This window comes from Leptinotarsa decemlineata, unplaced genomic scaffold (genome assembly GCF_025532065.1).
Source record: "Leptinotarsa decemlineata unplaced genomic scaffold, Ldec_3_MD MMD2_tig00026299_RagTag_RagTag, whole genome shotgun sequence".
NCBI lineage: Eukaryota > Metazoa > Arthropoda > Insecta > Coleoptera > Chrysomelidae > Leptinotarsa > Leptinotarsa decemlineata.
In genome coordinates, this window is record NW_027412676.1 from 9,933,881 (window position 1) to 9,956,495 (window position 22,615).

The following is a 22,615-nucleotide window of genomic DNA, read 5'->3' on the forward strand; positions in this document are numbered from 1 at the left end:
TTCTATAAATTATGTACTCAGGCGTTAGCCTGGTGGAACCTCTGGCCAATTAGTTTGTCAAGCCTTGCTAGGCACGAACCCTAATATCGCTCAGAACATGTGCTCAGTTATGCTATTTTAGATATTCAGCTTCATGTATAGCTGAAATTTGGAACTGTTTCAGGCCTACGCACTAAGTCCAGCCGGTCCGGTATACAGCGGCCCTGGCGCGAGTCCGACCCAGGCGACGGCCGAACCGTTTACGGCCGACAGCCCGTATTTTCCTTTTAACGCGCGGCCCGGCAGCCGCTTGTCGCCGGCGAAGGCGAAAATTATCCCGGTAGCCGCTGGATTAAGGCCGACCAAGGAGGAACCCGCAGGCACGGCGACAACGTTAGAAGGACACTGGGGAGTGGTAAGTGCATGTTTTTTTATTGGTTTGTTTTTGTTCGGATGTGTACATTTTTTAAAATGAAAATACAACTCGATATTTTTGAACAAAACATTTTGTACAAATTAGTAAACATTTTTTTGAGAAATAAATCGCTTGCACGTTTTGAAACAACCTTGGAACCTCTATCTTTCGTGAGGGTTCCCATTTGGATCCGATGATTTTTATATATTATTCCATATATATTAATTTCCCTCATTTTTAGGTAACTCAAAGCTACTCAGTCTATTCTTTTTCTAATTTACGAGGCCCTTAAATATCTTCTTTTCGAACCAATTTAGGAAGACGTACACAATGTGTGAGCATTAACGAAATATTCAGTGATCCCAGCGCTATGAACTACGGAGTTCTTACTGTAAGAATCGATCTTAGGTCCCTTAGTCTTCATTCTGGAACTTAATAACTCATTTCTTTTGAATAGAACTCTTACTGATACTAAGGTAATCTACTGAGAATTTGAAAGTAAAATAGCAGTTGGGTGATTAAGAAGTAAATTACTTTTCTTGAATTTAAAGAAAATGTATTTTATGCCATACAGTTCACACAAAATCAGATCACCAAATTACCGTGTTGCAACAAACGTTACATCGATAGCCCCCTCAAATGGGATGCTCTTGTTAAATAAGTTTCGAAAAATTTATATTAACAATAGGTATATCATTTTTACCGTACTAGAAACTTTCTCCAACAAAAAGACCAAATTATTCTTTATACAATTTTGGTGACTTGTCATCTGCTTTAAGGAATCATTGCATGGGGTGGAGTTCTGAAAACACACCGTAAAATCCACAGATATCTGCAGACATCTTTCCGAGAAACTTAACAGTGCAATTTATATTTTTGTAATTCCCCAAATAAATTTTCAAGTATCATGACTTCATAGGTCAGGTCACACCAGAAGTAGACAACACTCGCTATTTTGCTATTTTTCACACATCAAACTTCAAGAAATATTTGAAATTAAAAAATTTACCAACCATCATCATTATTATGAAAATGGAAAAAATATGCAACCTAGTTTCCATATTCATCATTATTGAAAAATTAAATTACAACAGGAAAAAAAGGAAAGAAACGTGAATAATCCAGAGTGTCATTATCCGTTTTTAATTATCAACATTATGTATAACACTCCATTTGATCAATAGTGTACATCTTTTATATCAATACATTCATGTTTTATTATAAATTGATATTCAATAAACTTCTTCACACAAAAGTAATAAAGGGTATTTGTCCACGACGCAAACGCTTTTAGAATGCCTTTACATTGGGTCACGCGGCTGCTGCGCGACTTCTATACTAAAAGGAGCCGCGCGGCTGTCGCGCGACCTAATGTGAAGGCGTCATACTCGTGTGTCCCGGTGCTGCCACCCATATTGTCCTGTGTGCCCCTTGGCTCGCGAGTGGTAACATTTCCAAAACAGATTCTCTTCCAGGTGGCCCTTAATCTTAAAGAAAATGTATTTGTTTTGAATAACTTAATCAATTGTTACTAGAGATTCAACAATGATGGTAACAAAAAGGAACAGAGTTTTTGTTGCATGAAATATTATGACTAATATCCATTTTCGGTATGCTGATTTCAGATCTCAAGTAAAATTTTTTGTACCAGCTTTAGTTTTTAAGATATAAGAAAAACGTGAATTTCAAGAAAAAACCATTTTAATCAATAACAATTATTGGAGAAACAAGTATCAACACCTTTCTTTTATGGGATTTGCTTGCCTACGTGTTTCACAAGGGCTATTTTTAATGTCCATACAGTAGTCCGCCATTATGTAGGCATTCCAGTGACCCTGATACCGCTCCTCTATAGTTTGGATATCTAGTGTGGGGAACGGTTTCATAAAATTTGCCTGAAAGGCAAGTCTTTTTGTTTTGTTTGAATAAAGGAGCTAGAATCTCCGATGCTTTCGTAGAAAGGCTCTTCCTGGTTGAACGACTCAGGAGAAATATGTGGATTAAAATCAATTGTTCCACTTTCATCACTTGAAAAAGAGATTTTTTCATCTAAGTTGTGATCATTTTGTATAGTTGAAGATGTTTGCGGCACTGGTGCATCGCCAGAGTACAGGATTGGTCGAGTAATAGATAACACGTTGGGGTAAAAATTTTACACATATTTCTCGATGACACTGTAACAAAAAATCAACTTGTGAAAGAATCACTCAGTATTATAAAAGTTGAGTGTATCTAGTACAGAAGTATGGTCAATAGATAGCTGTTCCTTAAAAACTAGAACTTTTGAAAAATAAGGAGAGGAGATTTCAAATCAGCGACCTTAAATTATAGTAATCAACATCCATTCAATTCCACACAACAAAGAAACAATTGAATTTGGTCCCTTGTGTAATTATTGTAAGTACTTCCAATCTCTATAATTCAAACTAGCTTTATAAATACAACTATCATACAACTGTACCCTTAGTTTTGTACCTATCGAGTGGGTTGATTTAAATAAGCTCTTTGATTGAACAAGTAATATCTTTCATAACCGTACATCTCCAAACGATGGTCAATAATAATGTGTCGTGGTACGATATTTCATTGAATCAGTACGCGAATAAACTATTTCAATCCAGAGCATACTGTAACTCAGTTACGAGATAATGTATTCATTCATCATCCCTCCAGTCCTCTTCTCCTATTTCTTTGGTTCGGAGTAATTCGAGTGCCTAATCGACAAGTTCCTTTGTCAGAACGTATAGACATTATATTGAATTGAGTGGGATAGGGAGACGGTCCCTTACTATCGTCCCTCCCATTGGCGTAGGTGGGTTTAAAACTATAGAATATTAGATAAATTCAAAAAAATAAATGAAATTATATGACAAGAATGGATACGTGAACAGAAAATCACAGATGCTCTCAAAAGGCCTTTTTGGAATAACATTTTGGTGGTATAAAACGACCACGTCTACCATACCTGGATACTCGAGGAAAAGTTAGTTTTTGATCAGCAGCACAAAAATTTTCATGAGTGCGAAACTCAAACATGAATCGGTTTTGAGCTACAGCAGGTCAAAGTTGTAGCTTTTACGCGTAAAACGATCAGAATATTCCTGCTAAAATTTCAATGGGGACAGCGCCCAATTAAACGAATCCTTAGAGTCGTTTTTGTCACAGTAATGACAAAAACATTTGTTTGTGTTTTCGTGTGGTGAATAATAATTCAATATTAGGAGAGATTGACATAGATAGAATTCGACTAAGAAATAATTCTAAGTAATGATTCGATGTTGTGTAAGATTATCCAGATTGTCATGACTGGATTTGCAACATTTTTTATCGGTTTTCGCGGCCCTAGTCTATGTCGAAGTCTACTATAGGGTATGTTTTGGGATTTGGCAACCCTAGTGTTGCAATCTGGCAACTGACAGCTCTATCGTAAAGTTGGACATGTTTGAGCTTATACGTACTCTGAACTTTTTCACATACGCGCGCTATTTGTGTTGTTTACAATAACTTAAAAGATTCATCTGGGCCCAAAAATGGAATTGATTCGTGAACATTTTCATGCGTTTATTTTTGCAGCTTTCGACATGGATTAACTCAGCAACAGTGCATGGATGAACTTAATTTAGTTTTTGGTGATGAAGGTCCATAAAGGACCAGTGTTTATCGATGGTATGGTGAATTCAATCATCGTCGTAATTCACTCAAAGACGAATTTCGTGAACGTCGTCCAAAATCAGTTTTTGTTCCGAAAACCATTGATGCTGTGTGCGAACTGATATTGCAAGATCGTCATGTGACCTATCATGAGATTGAGACAACCTTAGGAATTAGTGGGACTAACATACATTCAATATTGCATAAACATTTGACTGTCAAAAAAATTTGTTCGTGTTGGATCCCACACAATTTGTCAATCACTCAAAAAAAGGCTCGCGTCGATTAGTCGAAGGAAATGCTCAAAAAATACAATCGCGGTGCTTCGAAACACGTCTATGACATCGTGACAGGATTTACGCGTATGAGCCCGTAAGTAAACAGCAGTCGACTGTATGGGTGTTTCAAGATGAGCCAAAACCAACAAAAGTTGTTCGCGCACGAAGCACTTTCAAGCAAATGATCGCCTGTTTTTTCGGAATGACTGGACATGTCGCAATCGTACCACTATAACAACGCAGAGCAGTCAATTCTGAGTGGTACACAACCATTTGTTTGCCAGTTGTCTTTAAAGAAATCAGGAAAACCAACCACCGAAGACGGATCACTCTTCACCACGACAATGCGAGCTCTCACACATCGGCTCAAACAACTGCATTTTTGAGCACCCAAAACATCGATTTGATGAGTCATCCGCCATATAATCCTGACTTGGCATCGAATACCTTCTTTTTATTCCCGCTTGTAAGAAACAAACTAAGAGGTCAACGTTTTTCGACACCTGAAGAAGCGGTTGCGGCATTCAGAATGCACGTTGCAAAAGTGCTTCGACAATTGGTTCAAACGCATGCAAAAGTGAATAGATCGTCATGGGGAATATTTTGAAAAACAATAATAAATCTAATCCCGAAATATAAAAGGCACACTGATAAAAGATACTAATCTAGTAGTATTCATCGAGCAACAATGTATTTCGAAGCTCATTATATACAGGGTAGTTCCTAACTACGGTACGAAACTTCAGAGGCTGATTCGTTAGGTCGTTTTAAGAAAAAAAAGTTTCTATGAAAATATATGTCCGGAGTTGCTTCGTTTCTGAGATACAGGGCGTTGAAGTTTAAGAAAAACGGTATTTATAAAATATCATAAATATCCTCACACCGAGCTAGTATAAATTTGCTACAGTTATTTGAAGTAATGAGGCGCTTATTTAGCCCAAACTAGATTGAACTTATTAGGACCAGTGGCGTCTCAGTGGGCACCACAGCCAACAATATTGAGAAAAAAAGAACGCCACCGACTTTTTGTAGTTTTTAATTTTTTTAGATTAAGCAACTGAAATTACAACTTATTCGTCGCTTGCGTTTTCTTCATATCAAGCTTCATATCACTTTTGAAATTTATCTATGGACAACATAAAATAAAAACCAAAAGTAAATAATAAACAATTTCAACCTTAAGGTAAATGAGCAAAATGTCCAGCTTCTGATAAAATACACGACTGCAATCGATTTGTCATTGATTGTCTGACATGTTCAAAAATACTTGGAGTATTTCCTATACCATTGCAATTGTCAATTATTCGATTCCTCAAGTCAATCACATCTAGTACAGGAGTTTTATAAACAAGCGTCTTCAGATGACCCCATGAATAGAAATCTATAGGATTGTTATCAGGACTGCGAGCTGGTCAATTTTGAAGTCCGCACGTCTAATCCAGCGATTAGTGCAAGTGATTTCGAGATTCTGACGAGCAAGAACACTAAAATGAGCTGGAGCCCCGCCGTGCATAAACGTTCTGAATGTTTTAGCACATGGACTTACTCTGTTCCGTGCTTCTTCCGCATTTCCATTTGCTAATCCATAAATAAAGTGCATGTCGGCTATTTCAGCGTCAGTAAAATCATTCATGATGGAATCACTGTTAATTGACAACTCTGACTTTCACTAATATGACAACACTATCACTGTCAGCTGATCTCCAAAGCAGATGTTCATGATATGCAAGCGTCTACAATTCTTTTTTCTCGAAAACGAAGGTGGACATGAAAAAAAAAACAAGTGAAAAAAAGTTGTGTTTTAGTTTGATTAACCTAATTTTTGTTACATTTCCAGTTTTATAAGGGAATTACTCCAACCTTGGAATTTTACATGGAGCATTTAGTATAATTGTAAATTTTTGGATTCAGCACTTCATTTTCGGATAAAATACTGCGAGGTATTTCTTTCAAAAATATTATCAGGGGCCTATGATCACTGAAAAATATTTTATTTGTTTCTATTATTTCAGGGAAGTCAAATCAGAACTTCTTGGGATACCATTTGAACCACCAAAATGTAACATTGGTACCAGGAAAAATAAAAAAGTTGAGCTTGAATCGGTATATGTATTATTGAAACATCTTGGAGTTTTGCTTTTAAAATGTTTTTAATTGCTTACTTTGATCAAACAAAACATATATCACATGCCTATACTTGTACGGTGTATGTAACAATTACGCGAACTAATCTATTTGGAGCAATACAATCAAACGTATAATTTTCATGTCATACCATATGGTGGAAGTTCCTCAGTAAATACCTTGTCGGACCCCTTCGAATGTAAATCAATTACACCAATTGACAATTTCTTCCTCGTTCAGAACGAGATCAAATCATTTGAGTGTACAGTTCGAGATGGGTATACGATTCGCAAGTTCTCCCGTTAAAATTGATTCAGTCGAGATAATCAAATTGTATGTTATGGCGAGCCAATCATCCAGAGTCCGGACCCGAACGGGCTAACAAGAGAGACCGAAGAAGACGAGGGATCCCGGTAATGGGCCACTTAGCTGTTTAGTCGACTCCCGCCGAATGGGATGTGCACGCTTTATCTGGTTACCGGCGGGGGTTACACAATGCTTTCTGGGGATGTGATCGCCTCTTTGGGACTGTGGAGTACTGTAGGGGCGGCTAAGGGGTTTGAGAATGTCATTCTGTAAGGTCGAAAATAAAGGAAAGTAAGGATTATACACTGTTTCCTAATAGAAAAAAGTATAATAAATGCTCAATATAAATGGAAAACACTAAGAGAGTGGTAAAACAAAATTTTGTGATTTCGTTAATATGTGTCACAGCTGATATAAGTTTTGCTAACGGTTGCAAACAAGATGTTTTATGAGCTTTCGGGTCGTTGTATACCTGCAGTGGCGAGCGTTTGGTTATTTACTAAATTGTGTTTGTAATATTGTTGTAACAGTTCATTTTGAAATATTTACATAATAATAAATAGGTATAGTTCAAGTAAAAGATATAGTGCCCCCTACCTTCCAGCAATTCCCCTTTAATAACACACACAACGCGTTACTCATCGCTACATTCTGTTGGTCACCGTAACATGACTTTAAATTTAATTTTATGACTCTTCAGCCAATCATAAAACTCGGTTAGTAAAAATGATCCAATACGAACCGCCAATTCTTCAGTCCACGTGGACTAATTCGTTGCGGCATAATTCCTTTTTATTGTTTTTTTTTGGCCTTTGACTTTGCCGACACCTTTAAGATTACTATATCGGTTACTTCGACTATAATAGGTATTCTTCAGCACCATTAGATCGCAGCGAATCATAATGTCATGCTCTTTTCCAGTGAAAATTTGTAAATTGAAAATTGTAAATATCTTAGTTATGCCTGATTCAATCAGGTGAGTTGTGCGGGTATGTAATATTTTAAAACGTGCATTTGAAATTTTGTTCCAAAAGTAAAACATTTTTGTGTTAAATTTAAAAAAATGTGTTGCTTATTTCTATTACACACCGTATACATACAACTATAAAGATTTGTAAGAAAGAGGTCTTTCGAAACAACTACTCACATTGAATTACACGAAAACCGCTTTTTCCTGTTCATTTTGAAAGAAATTCCTGGTCCTATGGCTGGGATTAAATTAATGAACTTCTTTCGGTAATATAAGTTGAAATCTTAGAGATATGCCTGTCTGCGTCTGAAAGTTGAAAAACTTCTGATGAGGAGTTGAAGATGAGTGTTTTCAACCCGAAACTTCGAGAAGTAGCTACACCATTAGGATGATAGTGTTACATATAAATGAAATTTTATATCAATACTCTTTAATATATTACGTTGCATAGCGTTCCTATTGATGAAATATGTTCCATAACGAATGACCTAAAAGGGAAAGGTAGTTTTTTTTGTAATGTTCTCGATGAGAATTTTTTTCTTCCTGAATCTGAAAAATATATAAAACAATTCAAAAAATCACTACAATAAGCAAATTGAATAATAATTCGAAAAAATGTTTTTTTTGTTCATTGTTATCGTACACATTGCCTAAAGGATGGTTTTGAGTGTAATCCAAAAACTGTATTTCACCACAGGGTGTCTCAAATTTAGTCAATAAAAACATAACTTTGTTTTCCCGTGTATAAAGTGTATCAATCGTGACTCATTAGGAAATCTGTTCGATGTGAATTAAGATAAATTTTAATCCATTTATTAAAAAAAATTGGTCTAAAAATAAAAGAGTTATTCAAGATAAACATTTGTCAACATTTAAAGACAGTCGTCTTTTATGCATCTGAGGGTAGATAATTCATTCATTTATTGAGAAAATATATCCAACAGGTCATAAGACCCAATTACAGGAGTACATAATACAAAATGAAAAGCTTATATTAGTCCTGAAAAATAGCATTACATACCATGTAACATTATAACATATAAGCATCAGTGGCAATCAGTTATGTAGCACATTATATACTGCTTTCCTAAACTGATATAATGGTAAAAAGAACATATCGATATTTTCTAGACTATTGTTAGGTACGTCGATATCATACATTCTAAGATTCTAATTCTAAATTTAAAAAATATATTGTTCAAACAAAAGCAACAAAGTTTTTCAACAAAATTAATTCATTTTTGAACAATTATTATATTTACTAACGAACTAATCGACAACCTATTTTTTCAATTATTATATTTTATGGAACTGTTTCTGCTTGGAAGTCGTTCATTCTTGTATTTTTTCTTCTCTTTTTGTGACTTTTTGTTGAATGTTTGTCATATTCTCCTGGAAATAAATATTACTGGAGTTTTTTCCCAACACCAAACCGTTATTTTAACAAATCGACGCGTGTTTCGATCACCAAGTGATCATCTTCAAGATGAAGATCAAACTAATCATATGTTCTCACAAAGCTATCCTTATTTATTTTTGAGTGTCTTGAATTAATTTTACAATTTGCCTTATCAACTTGTCTTAAATTAATTTTACAATGTGTCCTTATGTCCAATCTGATAATTGAAATATTATAGGCTATATAAAATCAATTTCACATATTGCCGTATCTACTAGTATTAAATAAATTTTACAATGTGTCCTTATGTAATAGTTGGATAAATTTATAATTAAAATTAATTTCACAATATTGCCTTATCCACTTGTCTTAAATTATAATTTTACAATGTGTCCTTATGTAATAATCAGGTACATCTAATAAATAAAATATTATTTTAACAAGCTATATAGTATACTATTAGGTATTGGTCCACCATCGTTATTCATAATATTATTATGTTTACTTATTTCTACTCTCATAGGCATCTAGATTCCTGTTAAATTGTCTAATTGTCTAACTAATCTTAATGAAATGAAGTCTGTGGAATGGTTTTGTTGCAAAATATGATGGGCGACTGCTGATTTTTCATGTCTTACATATTTTAAGTGTGCTGAGTGTTCCTTATATCTTATTTTAATAGATAATTTTGTCTGTCCATAATATTTTGCATCGCAGTCCTTACATTTAATTTCGTAAATAACAGACTTTTTCGAATTCTCAACTTTGTCTTTTGGACTTCTTAAAAGGCTCTGTAGTGTATGACTTGTTTTGAGAACCACCTTCATATCTAGTTCCCAAGTTCTTCGTGTATCGTATATTCTCCTGGAAATAATTTGGTTCATCCATAAATTGCTTACCACCTGCCTCTCTGCCTCATAATCACATGAAACGAGCTGTCCTTTTATTGCATTGACTGCTGCTAAGATCTCTGTTATACAATACAAAACCTATTCAGTTCAGATCTCTTGTAAAAGTTTAATGTCCAGTATCCAATCTTGGCATATCCTACTGTTAATTGTCAACTAGCATCACAGTTCATCCTCATATTGTATCCAATAATCTGCCTTTGGTTTCACTAACCAAGTTGAGAAAAGCTTCAGATATCAGTACCAATCAATTCATGAAACAAAATTTGTAAAGAAGACTGAATATATATATTTGCTTTGGAATCAAATTGAACTTTCTGTTTAATACTCCATTTAAAGGGGCTATACTCGAATTTCATGTAAGACATTTGAACGTATCGTATATAATTTAGACGTATATTCAGTATCGTGCTAGTTGCATTAAGAACAATTTCCATATTGCTAAAGGTGACATTATTCATTTGTTTTGCAAAAAATAGAATGTTCACTGATACGAGTGTGCTGTTTGGATATGTAACGAATACGTCTTTAGATTTACGTCTCGATGAGACATTCGCCATTGTATTTACCGTGCAGGTGTCAAGCAGTCTACTGTTATACGGTAACGTATTGCATGGGCGTGCAAAAAATATGAGTATGTATTTATAATTTCTTGTTTTTAGATCATGTTTATTGCAGCGTGCAACAAAAGTACATGTGAGGATAAAGAGTAAATGTACATAAGTTATATACTCGATTTTTAAGTACATTTCACGTTACAAATTAATAATAATAATAACAAATAATAATAATAATAATAAATGAGCTTTATTCATTTACATACATTTTTTATAAAGAAAAAGTAAATACAAAAATCAATGAAAGGGCAAAGTTCAGCCGAGGCTGTTCTACAACTGAACCTGAGGGATAGTATATTTTATATAGAAATATAAAAACAATGGTTATAAATTGCAAAGTAAATATTAAAAATCTATTTAGCTTAAATAAGGTAAAATATATAGCAAAACATACACAAAGGTGAGACAAAGGGAAAATCATATGAGCAAGGCATAACATGAATATATTATCTATCCAGAAGACTTCAGAGATGTTTTCAACTTTTTTTTGAAATTATATATGGAGTAGTGTCTAAATTCACTGGGCAGAGCAATATAATGTTTGATAGAGTTGTAAATAAAACTACGAGAAAAGCAGGCTGTCGAGTGTTTTGGAATAATAGTGTGACGGTTTGGTGTCCTCGAATTATTCTGTGATTTTAAAGTTTTATATCTTTCATAAATATAATTTGGCTTTTTGTAAATGAGGAATTTATGTGTATTGACGAGTAGGTGGAACTGCCAGGTTTTAGCAATCGGTAACCAACCTGACACCTCGAACTTGGGGGATATATGGTCGAATTTTCTCACATCATAAGAAACACGAATGCAATTGTTTTGTATTTTTTGTAAGCGATTTACATCAGTTTGTATCAAAGCAGGTCCGTAGATGATTATATCGCAGTATGCTAATGTAGACAATATGAGGGTTTCGCAAAGTTTCAACTTCAATTTGGAAGTCATAATATCTCTATTTTGATAGAGTTGACGTAAGCTACTGTATGAGCTACGACTAAGTGAATTTCATATGTTTGTGAAATCTCAGATCAGCATCTAGCCATGAATCCAAGTTCTTGCTTTCTGTAATTGTTTGTAGTAAGTCTTGTCCAAGTTGGATTTCAATTCTTTTTTCAATTTCCCATCTTTTGTGTTTCGGGCCAAAAGGTATCAGCTGAGATTTTTTAGAATTCAATTTCAGGTTACCAGTTACTTGGAGGAAATCGATAATATAACTGAGTGTCATTTGCATAATGATGAACTGTGCAATGATCTATTATTTTATGTAAGTCAGATATATATAGAGAGAACAGATAGAGAGAACAAATTCACATTGAAGAACATTTTACAAACGTACATTCAATTAATTTAGGGTACAGTTCCCTAATTCATACAGGGTTCTCAAAAATGTACGCTGTGGATGCATGTTATTAATCAATTTGCTACTTTCTTTGTGCACTCACTGTTTCCGAATCAAAGAATGCAAAATACAAACTCTTCATTAAAGTTGTTTTATGTCGTACAAATACAAATTTACATGCGACACGTTAAACGTCTTCTGTCTTTTCCTGTAAAAGGAAGAAGTGGAGAAAGAGATGGGAAAAAGTATGCCCGATTTAGGACGCATCCTCACGACCTAAGGGAGAGGTTAGTTCAGAGTATCCTGCTATTGTAACAGGTACTTTTCGTAACAACAAGTTGACCCGGATATAACTGCAATTTTCTAAAGGTTCAAAACAAATTTCTTCTATATCTTTATATTGAAAAATATCATAAATGGCCTGGTTACAATTCAATACGAACATCTCCACTAAGAAAAGAATTCAAAATATTATCATTTGTACAAAGATGTAGTTTGACATCTCTAATATTTATTTATAAAATAACACTAGTCAACAAAATTTTAACTGTTTTTTGTCACATGAAAACTTATATCAAACTTTGAATCTACTAGGGTCACTAACCAATATTGTATCAATGAAAAAAAATTACATAACAGATTTTTGTCTTGACATCAAAGCATATATTTTGGTGAAAATTACAAAAATCAACTATACTCAGAGAAATTATTACTTACTGTACAATAAATATTTATGATTTTTGTGAAATCTGCTAGCATTCCTGGGCCCAATTTCCATTGATAACGCTTCTCTATTTAGTAAATGTCTTAATGGAATATCTTGTTCGTCACTCACAACACCCAAATCTAGATGAGAGTCAAACATACGTATGTTTTAGGACACATTACACCCCAAAGCTTTATCTGACACTATAAGTTTCTCTATTAGGTCTTTGTGTTTTCCGGTTTATGATTTCCTAGGAAATTTTGGACAACACTCACAAAACATTTCCAGGCGATTTTTTCCTGATCATTTAGTTCTCTTTCAGAGCTCTTATCCTTCATAAGTTGTCGTGATTGTTAGCCTACAAATATTCTCCCTTCAATTTTCGAGTCGCTAAGTTTGGGGAATGTCTCTTTCAGATATAAAAATCCACTGACATCTTTGCGCATAGCTTTTACAAATTTTTCCATCAGACCGAGTGCAACGGTGGTAAAAGTATGTCATCAGGGTGAACTGAAGGCTTATTTTTAACATTTTTACGGCCTGGAGTAAGTGACTCACGCTTGAGCCACATTTTATTTTATTAGTAACTGTTTCTGTGTCTGCTGTCCCATTCGCAAATAAAACAGCAAAATTTTGTGTAATAAACATATAGTCCAAGTAAATAATAAATAACTTTAAAATCGTCACAAATTTTCCAAGCGTGTTCACTTTATTTAATTTTGTCAAGAAGAAATCTCATATTTTCGTGAGTTTCTTTCATATCAGAACCATGAGCAACCGTTTCTGTTATGCAGCAACACTGCTTTCAAACTAGTTTTTGAGGAGTCAATGAACAGTCGCCAGTGACTTGGATCATATTCAAAATTCAATAAATTCATCACAACATAAATATTATTACAATGGACTTTAGGAAAGTAAGGTTTCATTTCATCGTCACAATGTCAAAAATGAGAAAGTTTCCTAAAAGGAGAAAGTAAATTCCAGTCCTTTAATCTAGATCCCAAAAGCTCAGCCTGTTTATTTAGACAAATTTAAATCACGTACTAAATCGTTTAAATCACTTTGTGTCAATAAGTGCGGTTCTTTTAAGTTTGCGGTTCATAACTTGGGTCACTATCTCCATATTCCTCATGCATGAACAAGTTCTGCCGGACTGGAATCACGACTTTCTGGTCGATTTGGAGGTTTTAGCACAAGCAGTTCGGCACTATCCAGGATGGGTCTGTTGGCCGAAGACAAGTTTGGATACTGGATAGTATGTCTGGACTTCGTTGTAATGCCTTTTATTTTTGTTTGACTCAAATAAAAGCCCAACCTAATAGGAGTCTCACACACGTTACACAACATTTATCTGGGACCCAGAATTTATCTTGATGCTGCACAGTAATCCAAAATATTCTTAAAAGCACTGTTGAATTAGTAGAACACTTTTGTTGCATATTTGCGATGTACCTAACGAAAATAAAATGTATGTTAGCTGATGCAATAGCTATACAGCCGCCTAAATAACGTATATTAAGTCAGAAATGAATATATAGCTGTCACAAAAAACTGGATGTGATTAAAACAAAATTATTGTGTATTTATAATGGGGGTAGACCAAAGTTCATGTGACAAAAACACTGTTGACCTGTGTAATTATTAATCTTATCCTTCCCGAAATCTCAGGCTTGATTCCGTTTCATGGTGACATAAAAACCTAAAAATAAAGAATAATGAGTAGGAAGATTTTTCTCTACATGCTTTTCGTTTAATGTCATTTGAAAAAATATTACTGGGAATAAAGAAAAAAATTAACACTTTTTTTTTTGAAGAGTAATTTTTTTATCTCCTGAATTCAACGAAAATCATCGCAATCGTTGAATAGAATTTTGCAAAGATCCAGGTTTGACAGTTTTCTGTTCAAACGACTCGGACTTATCTTGTAAGAACTGTTGTGTTCAGTAATGCATGCGTGATTCAGTCTAGCACCAGTGAGATGATGATGTGAAAATTGTCGATAAAAACCATAATATGATATATAACCAAGTGTGGATTCTACAAGATGGCACATCATATAGAATTGATACACGCATTGGAACAGAACAGTTAGTTACACCTTCGGACCATAATTCGCTACAAATATTCGAAATTCAGAAATTAATATCGTATACTACGTGTTGCAGAGATAAAATCAAAATTATTGATCCATAATAATAACAAACATTATAAAATTCTAATATTTATTGGATAATTTTTGACATTATTGGACATTTGTGGGAGATTGACAAGACGGGGTATCTATGTTCAGGAACTAACGGGAATTTTCGTTTGGAAAAATATTTATTTATTCAACTACAATAATGTAACATAATTTATCTCTTTCAGCGATGCGCTTTTGATGGCGTTTATGATTGTGAAGTGATGGCCCTTCAAGGTTCTCTTAATTTTTGGAAACAGGAAAAGTCACACGGAGCCATCTCTGGCGAACGTGGAGACTGGAGCGTGTTTTAAGTAGTTGGCCAAAAATTCACAAACAAGCAATGGAACTCGAGCTAGTGCATTATTGTAGTGCAAAAACCACGGATGATTTTGCCACAAATACGGGCGGTGATCGTTATCTTCAACGTCTTCATGGCCATCTTGGAAACGCTTACGTCACTCGTTAACTCCTGTTTCACTCAGATCAGACACTTTAGGCTTTATTTAATTTCTCACACAAAATTTTATACAAATTATTTGATTCATTTGTTTTAATAAGCTAAATTCGCCGTGCTCTGAAGAACAGGTTCTAACCTCAGCGGTTGCCACAGACAAAGTAGACAATGAATACAGATGAATATTTTATTATACTGCAGGAGCTTGTATACCGACTTGAAAAAAATTGGCAATGGGATTCTCAGAACCCGTGAAATCAAAATATTCCCGTTATTTTCTGAACCTACCTCATATCTTATGGGTTCATCACTTCGGTTACTTTCGGTTATTACTTCAATGGGAATTCTTCTGAGGAATAGATACATATTCCAAAACACAACTGAAAAAATAATAGCAACCTCAATATTTCGACCTTATAAAAACAGTAATGTGAAAAATAACATTATTCATATTTCTTTGTAAACGCTGATGTTGCAGTTCTAATTAACAAGAAACGCCCATGCATTTTCTTATCTTACTCATTTACTTTAATAACGTTCTATGCGCACTGAATGTGTGTTCCAAATCATGAGAAAAATATGTAGCCGTTTCAAGGATAAATTCCTTGAATCACTTTTCATTAGCCACAAGAGTGATTTGATTCGTTTTTTATTGTATTGAAAAACGACTCCGTGATCTATCGATAATTATAGCGACAAAATGGAAATTACTTACCAACCTACCTACCTTTTTTGCTAACCTTTCCAATTCCTGTATTCAACTGTTTCTATGTGTCTGCTTAGACGATTTCACTTTTTTTTGTTACCAGAAAAAACCTGTTTCTTTCATCACGAAAGAAACAGGTTTTCGTAGTTGTATTATCACCCAAATCTGATCCTAATTTTTTGGTCAATCACTGTATAATCGAAAAATTGATAAAGGTAAAAATGGCAAATGCCAGGAGAAACACTAGAAAATGTATGTTGATAATCCACATATAAAATGGAAGAAAAAGATAAAAGAACTACTTCGATGATATAAAGTTATGAATGTTTGGTGGATAAATTGATGAAGCTTTATAATAGGGGAGCCCAAGCGGGTATTTCGGGATTTAGTGAAGCGCGGCTGATTAATATACAGGAGGATACCTTGTACCCGGTTGAATACCTCAACCAAATATAAATATTAGCCCCATATATAAGGCCGCCCGTGAAGGATAAAGCATCAGATTAGCAAAAAAAAATTGATCATCAGGAATTCTCGAGCGCATCAGATTAAGGTAGGGTGAGTTATTTACATGCTAAAAAGTGTATATTTCAGTAATCTGACAATTTATTACTATTACTCTCTTACTCCGTCCCCACTCTGAATTCTGTTGCCATGACGCTATCACAGCTGATCACAGAGACTCGTTCGTGATGAAGATGAAGATGATGATTAATTAATCAATTGATTATAAAAAATTAAATTTTTTTGAGCATTTAAAAAAAGTATGTACTTATAAATACAAGTATTCTACCTAAAAACATACACGTATTTATTTGCATGCTATTTTCTGAGCTTTTCAATTAATTAAGTTCAATTATTTAAAAAAATATATATTTTTTTTGTCAGATTAGACGAATCCCTCTAGATAATCGTCAGATTATGAGACAGCATGTCTAGAACATAAATATGAACGATATATATCTTAATCTGACGCGTTTGATTATTTCAAAATGGCGAATTTTTCTTGCACATTATAATAATGGCCGCGAGTTTGCGTCAGATCGAAATCGTCAGATTATTGAATGAGAGTTTTTTTTTGTTGCACTCAACACCCCCTTAGAAAATCTGACGCTCTCGATAAAATTTTTTTCTTTTCACTTTCAACCCTTACGTACAACCACCCGCTTCATGCAAACGATCAAATTAACATACGAACATTATTAAAAATACGTAGGGCATTGATGCAATCAATATCTGACGTGCTCGAGTATGTCCATGCAACAGTATTTTTTACATATTTAAAAATCTACAGCCGCTTCCCCCACCGATCATCTAAGCTTTGCAACCTAATATGTCTCTATGAAGCTCGAGTAAATCCCCATTTTGCATCGTGGGCTCCCCTATTATTAATAATTTGTGTTACTCATTCGTAGGAAAAGTAGTTATTTCAGATGACAGTTTTTTCTCTTGATTTAATCTAACGAAAACAATGATGAACGCTTTTGTATTATCCCTAATAGACATAGACGCAAATACGCATGCAAAACATTATAAATATTTATTGTGATAAAAAATTGAAGACATTAGTGATATACTGGACACCATTAAATTCAACATCATTTGATTGAGTAGATTCTCCAAAGGATTGAAGTCTTGTAAACGCTATAATATTCTTGCGTGGTAGAAGCAGTTCAATTTTTTTTTAGTTGCCAGATATACAGTCAAAGGCCAAAAACAAACCTTATGAACGCAAGACGCGATGTAATACAAGAATACCAATAACTTTAGATGTTCATCTGATAAAAGCATTGGAAAAAACAATATACGACTGTTATAATAGCAATTACATTCCTTCAAATGAAATCACAAGGGAGAAATTGAATACTTCCAGCCATAACGTGACAAAACAACTCTTCAGAATTGGATAAAGAAACTAGGATTTAGATTTAAAATAATAAACAAACGTCAATAAGTTATGGAAAGCAGAAGAATAGTGGAATTGCGTGATAAATACTTTGAACAAATAACTAAATATAGACAAGAACAACGGCAAATTTTCTATTTGGACGAAACTTGGTATGACAATCACGAAACAGTTACGAAAGGGTGGACTGATGGTTCGAGAATGTGTACGTCTAACATGCCTGCAAACAAAGAATCGCGACTAATCATTGTGCATTGCGGAGGAAGTGAAGGATGGGTTCCGAATTCTTTGAAATTATGTGGAAAAAAATTTAGGGCTACAATGTTGACTATCATAAGAACATGGAAGCTAATATTTTCGAGGAATGGTTTGAAAACATTGATCCCAAATTTGGATGCGAACAGATTAATAGTTCTTGACAATGATTATTGTTAGGCCATTTGCAAACAAATGCCCAAGGTTTACCTGCAAAACATTTCACTACGCCCTAACTGAGTTTTCAGAATCTCGCTTAAATGCATGTCATTCACAAATAAACGAGGCGCCCTGTACGAAATACGCACCAATATAGAGTTTGCCAATTAGGGCTCAGAATGCCGCGAATCCGTAATTAGGCGATTCTGTCGATAAAACTATAATATTTTCAACACATGCAATGAGAAATGTACTTTTTCATACTATTAATATGGGAATGAACACATGAGATTCGGAGATATCTTTACGAGTGTTGAAATATGCCGAAGAAAAATTCTTTAAATGTCGAAATTGGAATCGAATTATGATGAGGCGAAAAAAAAAATCTAACGAACTAATTAGTTCCAATTGATTGATGTTTGTAGCAAATGAAAAAAAATATATAAATTCTTGGTTATATAACCTTAAGCTGAGAAAAGACCGAAACGTACGTTGATGTAATTACAAACGAATACATGGTGAAAATACTGAATTTTCCACAAAAACAATTGCATGTGTTGCATTTGATATTTACTTAGGTATAAATAAAAACCTTTATAGTTATTAGATGCACATCAAATTTTCGATTTTGTACCGGTAAACCTAGATTTTGCTTTTTATGAAAAACAAGAATCTGGAAAAACTGCAATACCATTTCCTAAAAGACCAATAGTGGCGTTAGGATTCTGAAGGATCCCGATTTGTACTGAATCTTGTTATTCAAAATTACATTATTTCTTTCACAATTACACTTGATATAATCCATTCACAAACAAGTATTTTATGTCACTAGTTCACTTGCGACATTTATTTACGACTAGCGATCCGCCCCGGCTCCGCACGGGTGCAATGCTGATAGTAAATGTAAATTCACACACCTGAAATTTAAGGGCATGGAGAAACACTCATGAAAAGGTAACTTTATTTTATGGACGCACTTTTTCCTCTTTGGCTGGCGCCCCAGTTGGAATATTCAAAACTCCTTTCTTATTGAACCTCTACCCCCAGGGAGGGCGCCCCAGTATTTGAAAACCCTTTTTTATTGCACATCTTCAACATAAAATGAACCTGCATGCAAAGTTTCAGCTTCCAAAAATCTACCGGTACGGACAAACAGTGATGGAAAGGTAATTTTCATATGTAAACGCACCCCTTCAATCCCCAGGGAAATCCCTAGTTGGATTATTGAAAAATTATTTCCTATTGCACTTCTACAACATATAACGAACTTACATACAAAATTTCAGCCTCCAAAAATATAGCGGTACGAAGAAACATTAATGAAAAGGTTAATTTCATATGTAAACCCACCCCTTTTATTCCCAGGGGGCTCCCCAGTTGCAATATTTAAAAACCTTTCTTATTGCACATCTACAACATAAAACGAACCTACACACAAAATTTCAGCCTCCGAAAATATAGCGGTACGGAGAAACAGTGATGAAAGGTAAGTTTCATATGAAAACGCGCCCCTTTTATCCTCAAGCCCCAGTTGAATTATTTAAAAATCATTTCTTATTGCACATCTGCAACATATAACGAACCTACATACAAAATTTCAGCCTCTGAAAATATAGCGGTACGGAGAAACATTGATGAAAAGTAATTTTCATATGTAAACGCGCCCCTCTTATCTCCAACGGGAGCGCCTCAGTTGGAATATTTGAAAATACTCTCTTAGTGCGCATCCATGACCTAAGAAGCACCAATATACCAAATTTTAGCTTCCTAGGACTTACCAGTACGGAGAAACAAAGATGAATGAGTGTGTGTTGTTAATTGAGTGACTTTCGCATTCATAAGTATAAAATATATATTGCTGGAAGGTTGAGAATTCAGTACTTGGCAACCTGTCAAAATAGACAAAAGCCTATGTATAGAGTTAATAATTTTAAAAATGATCTTTCTTCTTTTCTTTGGAAGATTCCCACATGTTTTGTATCAAGATGGAGTAGCAAAAAGCCAAAAACTTTCTTTTCCATAAAATTCAGTTTGTGACTTCTACCGCGCAAAAAAGGGTATGAACAAATGTCCAACTATTCGAGGAGATCTTTTCCGCTAGGTGGTGCAAGCTTCAACACAACACTAAGGAAAGTAATTGAGACATCAATATTTTTTTTATTCTACAGATATAGTGTGCTCCAAAATAACAATGAGCAAATGACTTTCCTTTTATCCAAGATGCGGTTTTCCTCTTAAATTTTCAAGCCTTAAGGGACCAACTTCTCTCGATACAAAAAATAATATTTTATGATTGATCGTCTATTAATTTTTCATTGAATTTAAGCGTTAAAAAGCATCACTGATAAACAAAATACAATAAATATTTGATATATTTCACGATGAACAACCCGATTTCCGGAATGATACTTAGCAGAAACCAAAAATGCGAGAAAACATCTGACCACCAATTTTCATTTCAAAACAGATTTGCCTGTTCGCTTGTGTCATTTAGGATTGCAATCCACAAGTAGCTCGGATCAATACTCAGTAATTTTGATACGTTGTGGAAGTTGGAATAATTATCGTTTTGGTATCTCATATAAGCTATTGGTTACATAATTCAGGTTACATTTCTGTTATTATAGGTTCAGATTTAATTAACCTAGCTAAATAACATTTACTACGTTATTGTTCATTTAAGGATTTGTTTGTCAAACAGCGTCAGTTTACTTGAGAAGGGTTTAATAAACCGGAACCATAACAAAAAAAAATGTTAGTAGAAGTTAGGCAAAAGTTTTTTTTCTACGGATGCTATACAATGTACCACTTCTCTCATCGCTTTCATACGTTCAAAACGAAAGATGTGTCACGCAGTGAGAAATATCCGCCAATACAGTGAGAAATAATTTCTCACTGTTATCCCGATAACCCAAGTGAGTCATGAATTGTTACATGTCGGTTTGATATGACACGTTGTCCATGTTAACAACGCTACGCCGACGATTTGCGTGTAATATCCAAGTAGCCCATTGTCGGCGTTTCCATAATAACAAAACCGAAGCACTGCATAATTATTACTGTCAACTTACCCAACGAAAATAGTTTATTGTTGATTGTTATAGTATCAACAGTTCAGATTTATTAAATATTGAATATAATGGAATACAAATATTTAGAATTGAAAAATACACCTCCAGAACTTGTTCAGAAAGTAATAGATGTTTGCAATAATTTGCTACCAAGCACATAAAGAGTAAAATATTAAATCGCTTACAGAAATTTTATGGATTGGAAAATGAAAGCCAAGGTAAAGTCTTGTTCCGAAAATACCTTGTTATAGTTTATTTTGAAGACTTGTCAAGAAGATTGAAATTGAAATGGTCTCAGTACTCGATGTTGATATATCAAAATACGTAAAACAGCGTGCAGTTTTAAAACGCAAGTCGGAAAAATATGCTCCAAAACAGTCAAAAACATCAACTTCTGAAGAAATTCAACAATTTTTAAAAGATGCACCTGATGAAAAGTATTTGTTGATAAAGGTATGAATTGAAAATTTTTAAATTGTTATCTAAAAATGAATGTTTGGTTTTTATTTTAGGCTGCTTTAGCTATTGGCCTTACAGGGGCATGCCGTTATGATGAACTTCGAAAATTAAAAATTGATGACATGGAAGATCTTAATTCGACCCTTTTAATAAAATTAACCGATACTAAAAGCAAGGTTCCTTGTGTATAAATGCATTTGACACCATGGCGAAAGAAATATCGAAATTTTTGCAATAACTGAACCCTGAATTATATACTGGCCACTGTTTCTGAATGCCATCTGCGACTATTTTAGTTAATGCAGGGGCAAATCTTTTAACTTCAAATCCCCATGGGGGTTGGAAATCCAGCAATGTTGCTGAATCCATAGCTAACATAGCTAACTCCATAGCTAACAAAATGAAAATTTCAAACAGTATAGCCATTCAGCCTCCAGCGCCATTAGAACTTGAACACAACAATGCTGTGGAACCTCAGTACGTTTCCCCATCAACTACTGATGGAGTTTATTACTTGAGTTTTTTTCCCAACACCAAATCTTTATTTTTAACACCTCGACACGCGTTTCGATCACCAAGTGATCATCTTCAAGATGAAGATTAATGAGGAGGAAAATTAATCGAGGTGTCGAGGTGTTAAAAATAACGATTTGGTGTTGCGAAAAAACTCCATTAATATTCTTTATTGAAAATATGTTGAAACGAAACGACTTACCAGGAATTACTTTACAAAA

The 22,615-nt window shown here is 34.3% G+C and overlaps 1 protein-coding gene across 7 annotated transcripts in view; it reads left to right on the forward strand.

Annotated features, from left to right (window-relative positions):
* Nucleotides 1–22,615, forward strand: part of da (transcription factor daughterless) — a 172,237-nt gene that overhangs the window by 50,186 nt on the left and 99,436 nt on the right. For 6 of the 7 annotated variants that reach the window (XM_023155984.2, XM_023155987.2, XM_023155990.2 and 3 more), the window contains exon 3: nucleotides 164–394. In XM_023155984.2, coding sequence (XP_023011752.1) covers nucleotides 164–394 — 231 coding nt within the window. Of the gene's footprint in view, nucleotides 1–163; nucleotides 395–22,615 lie in introns of those variants that run through there. The other variant, XM_023155993.2, reaches the window with a different exon arrangement.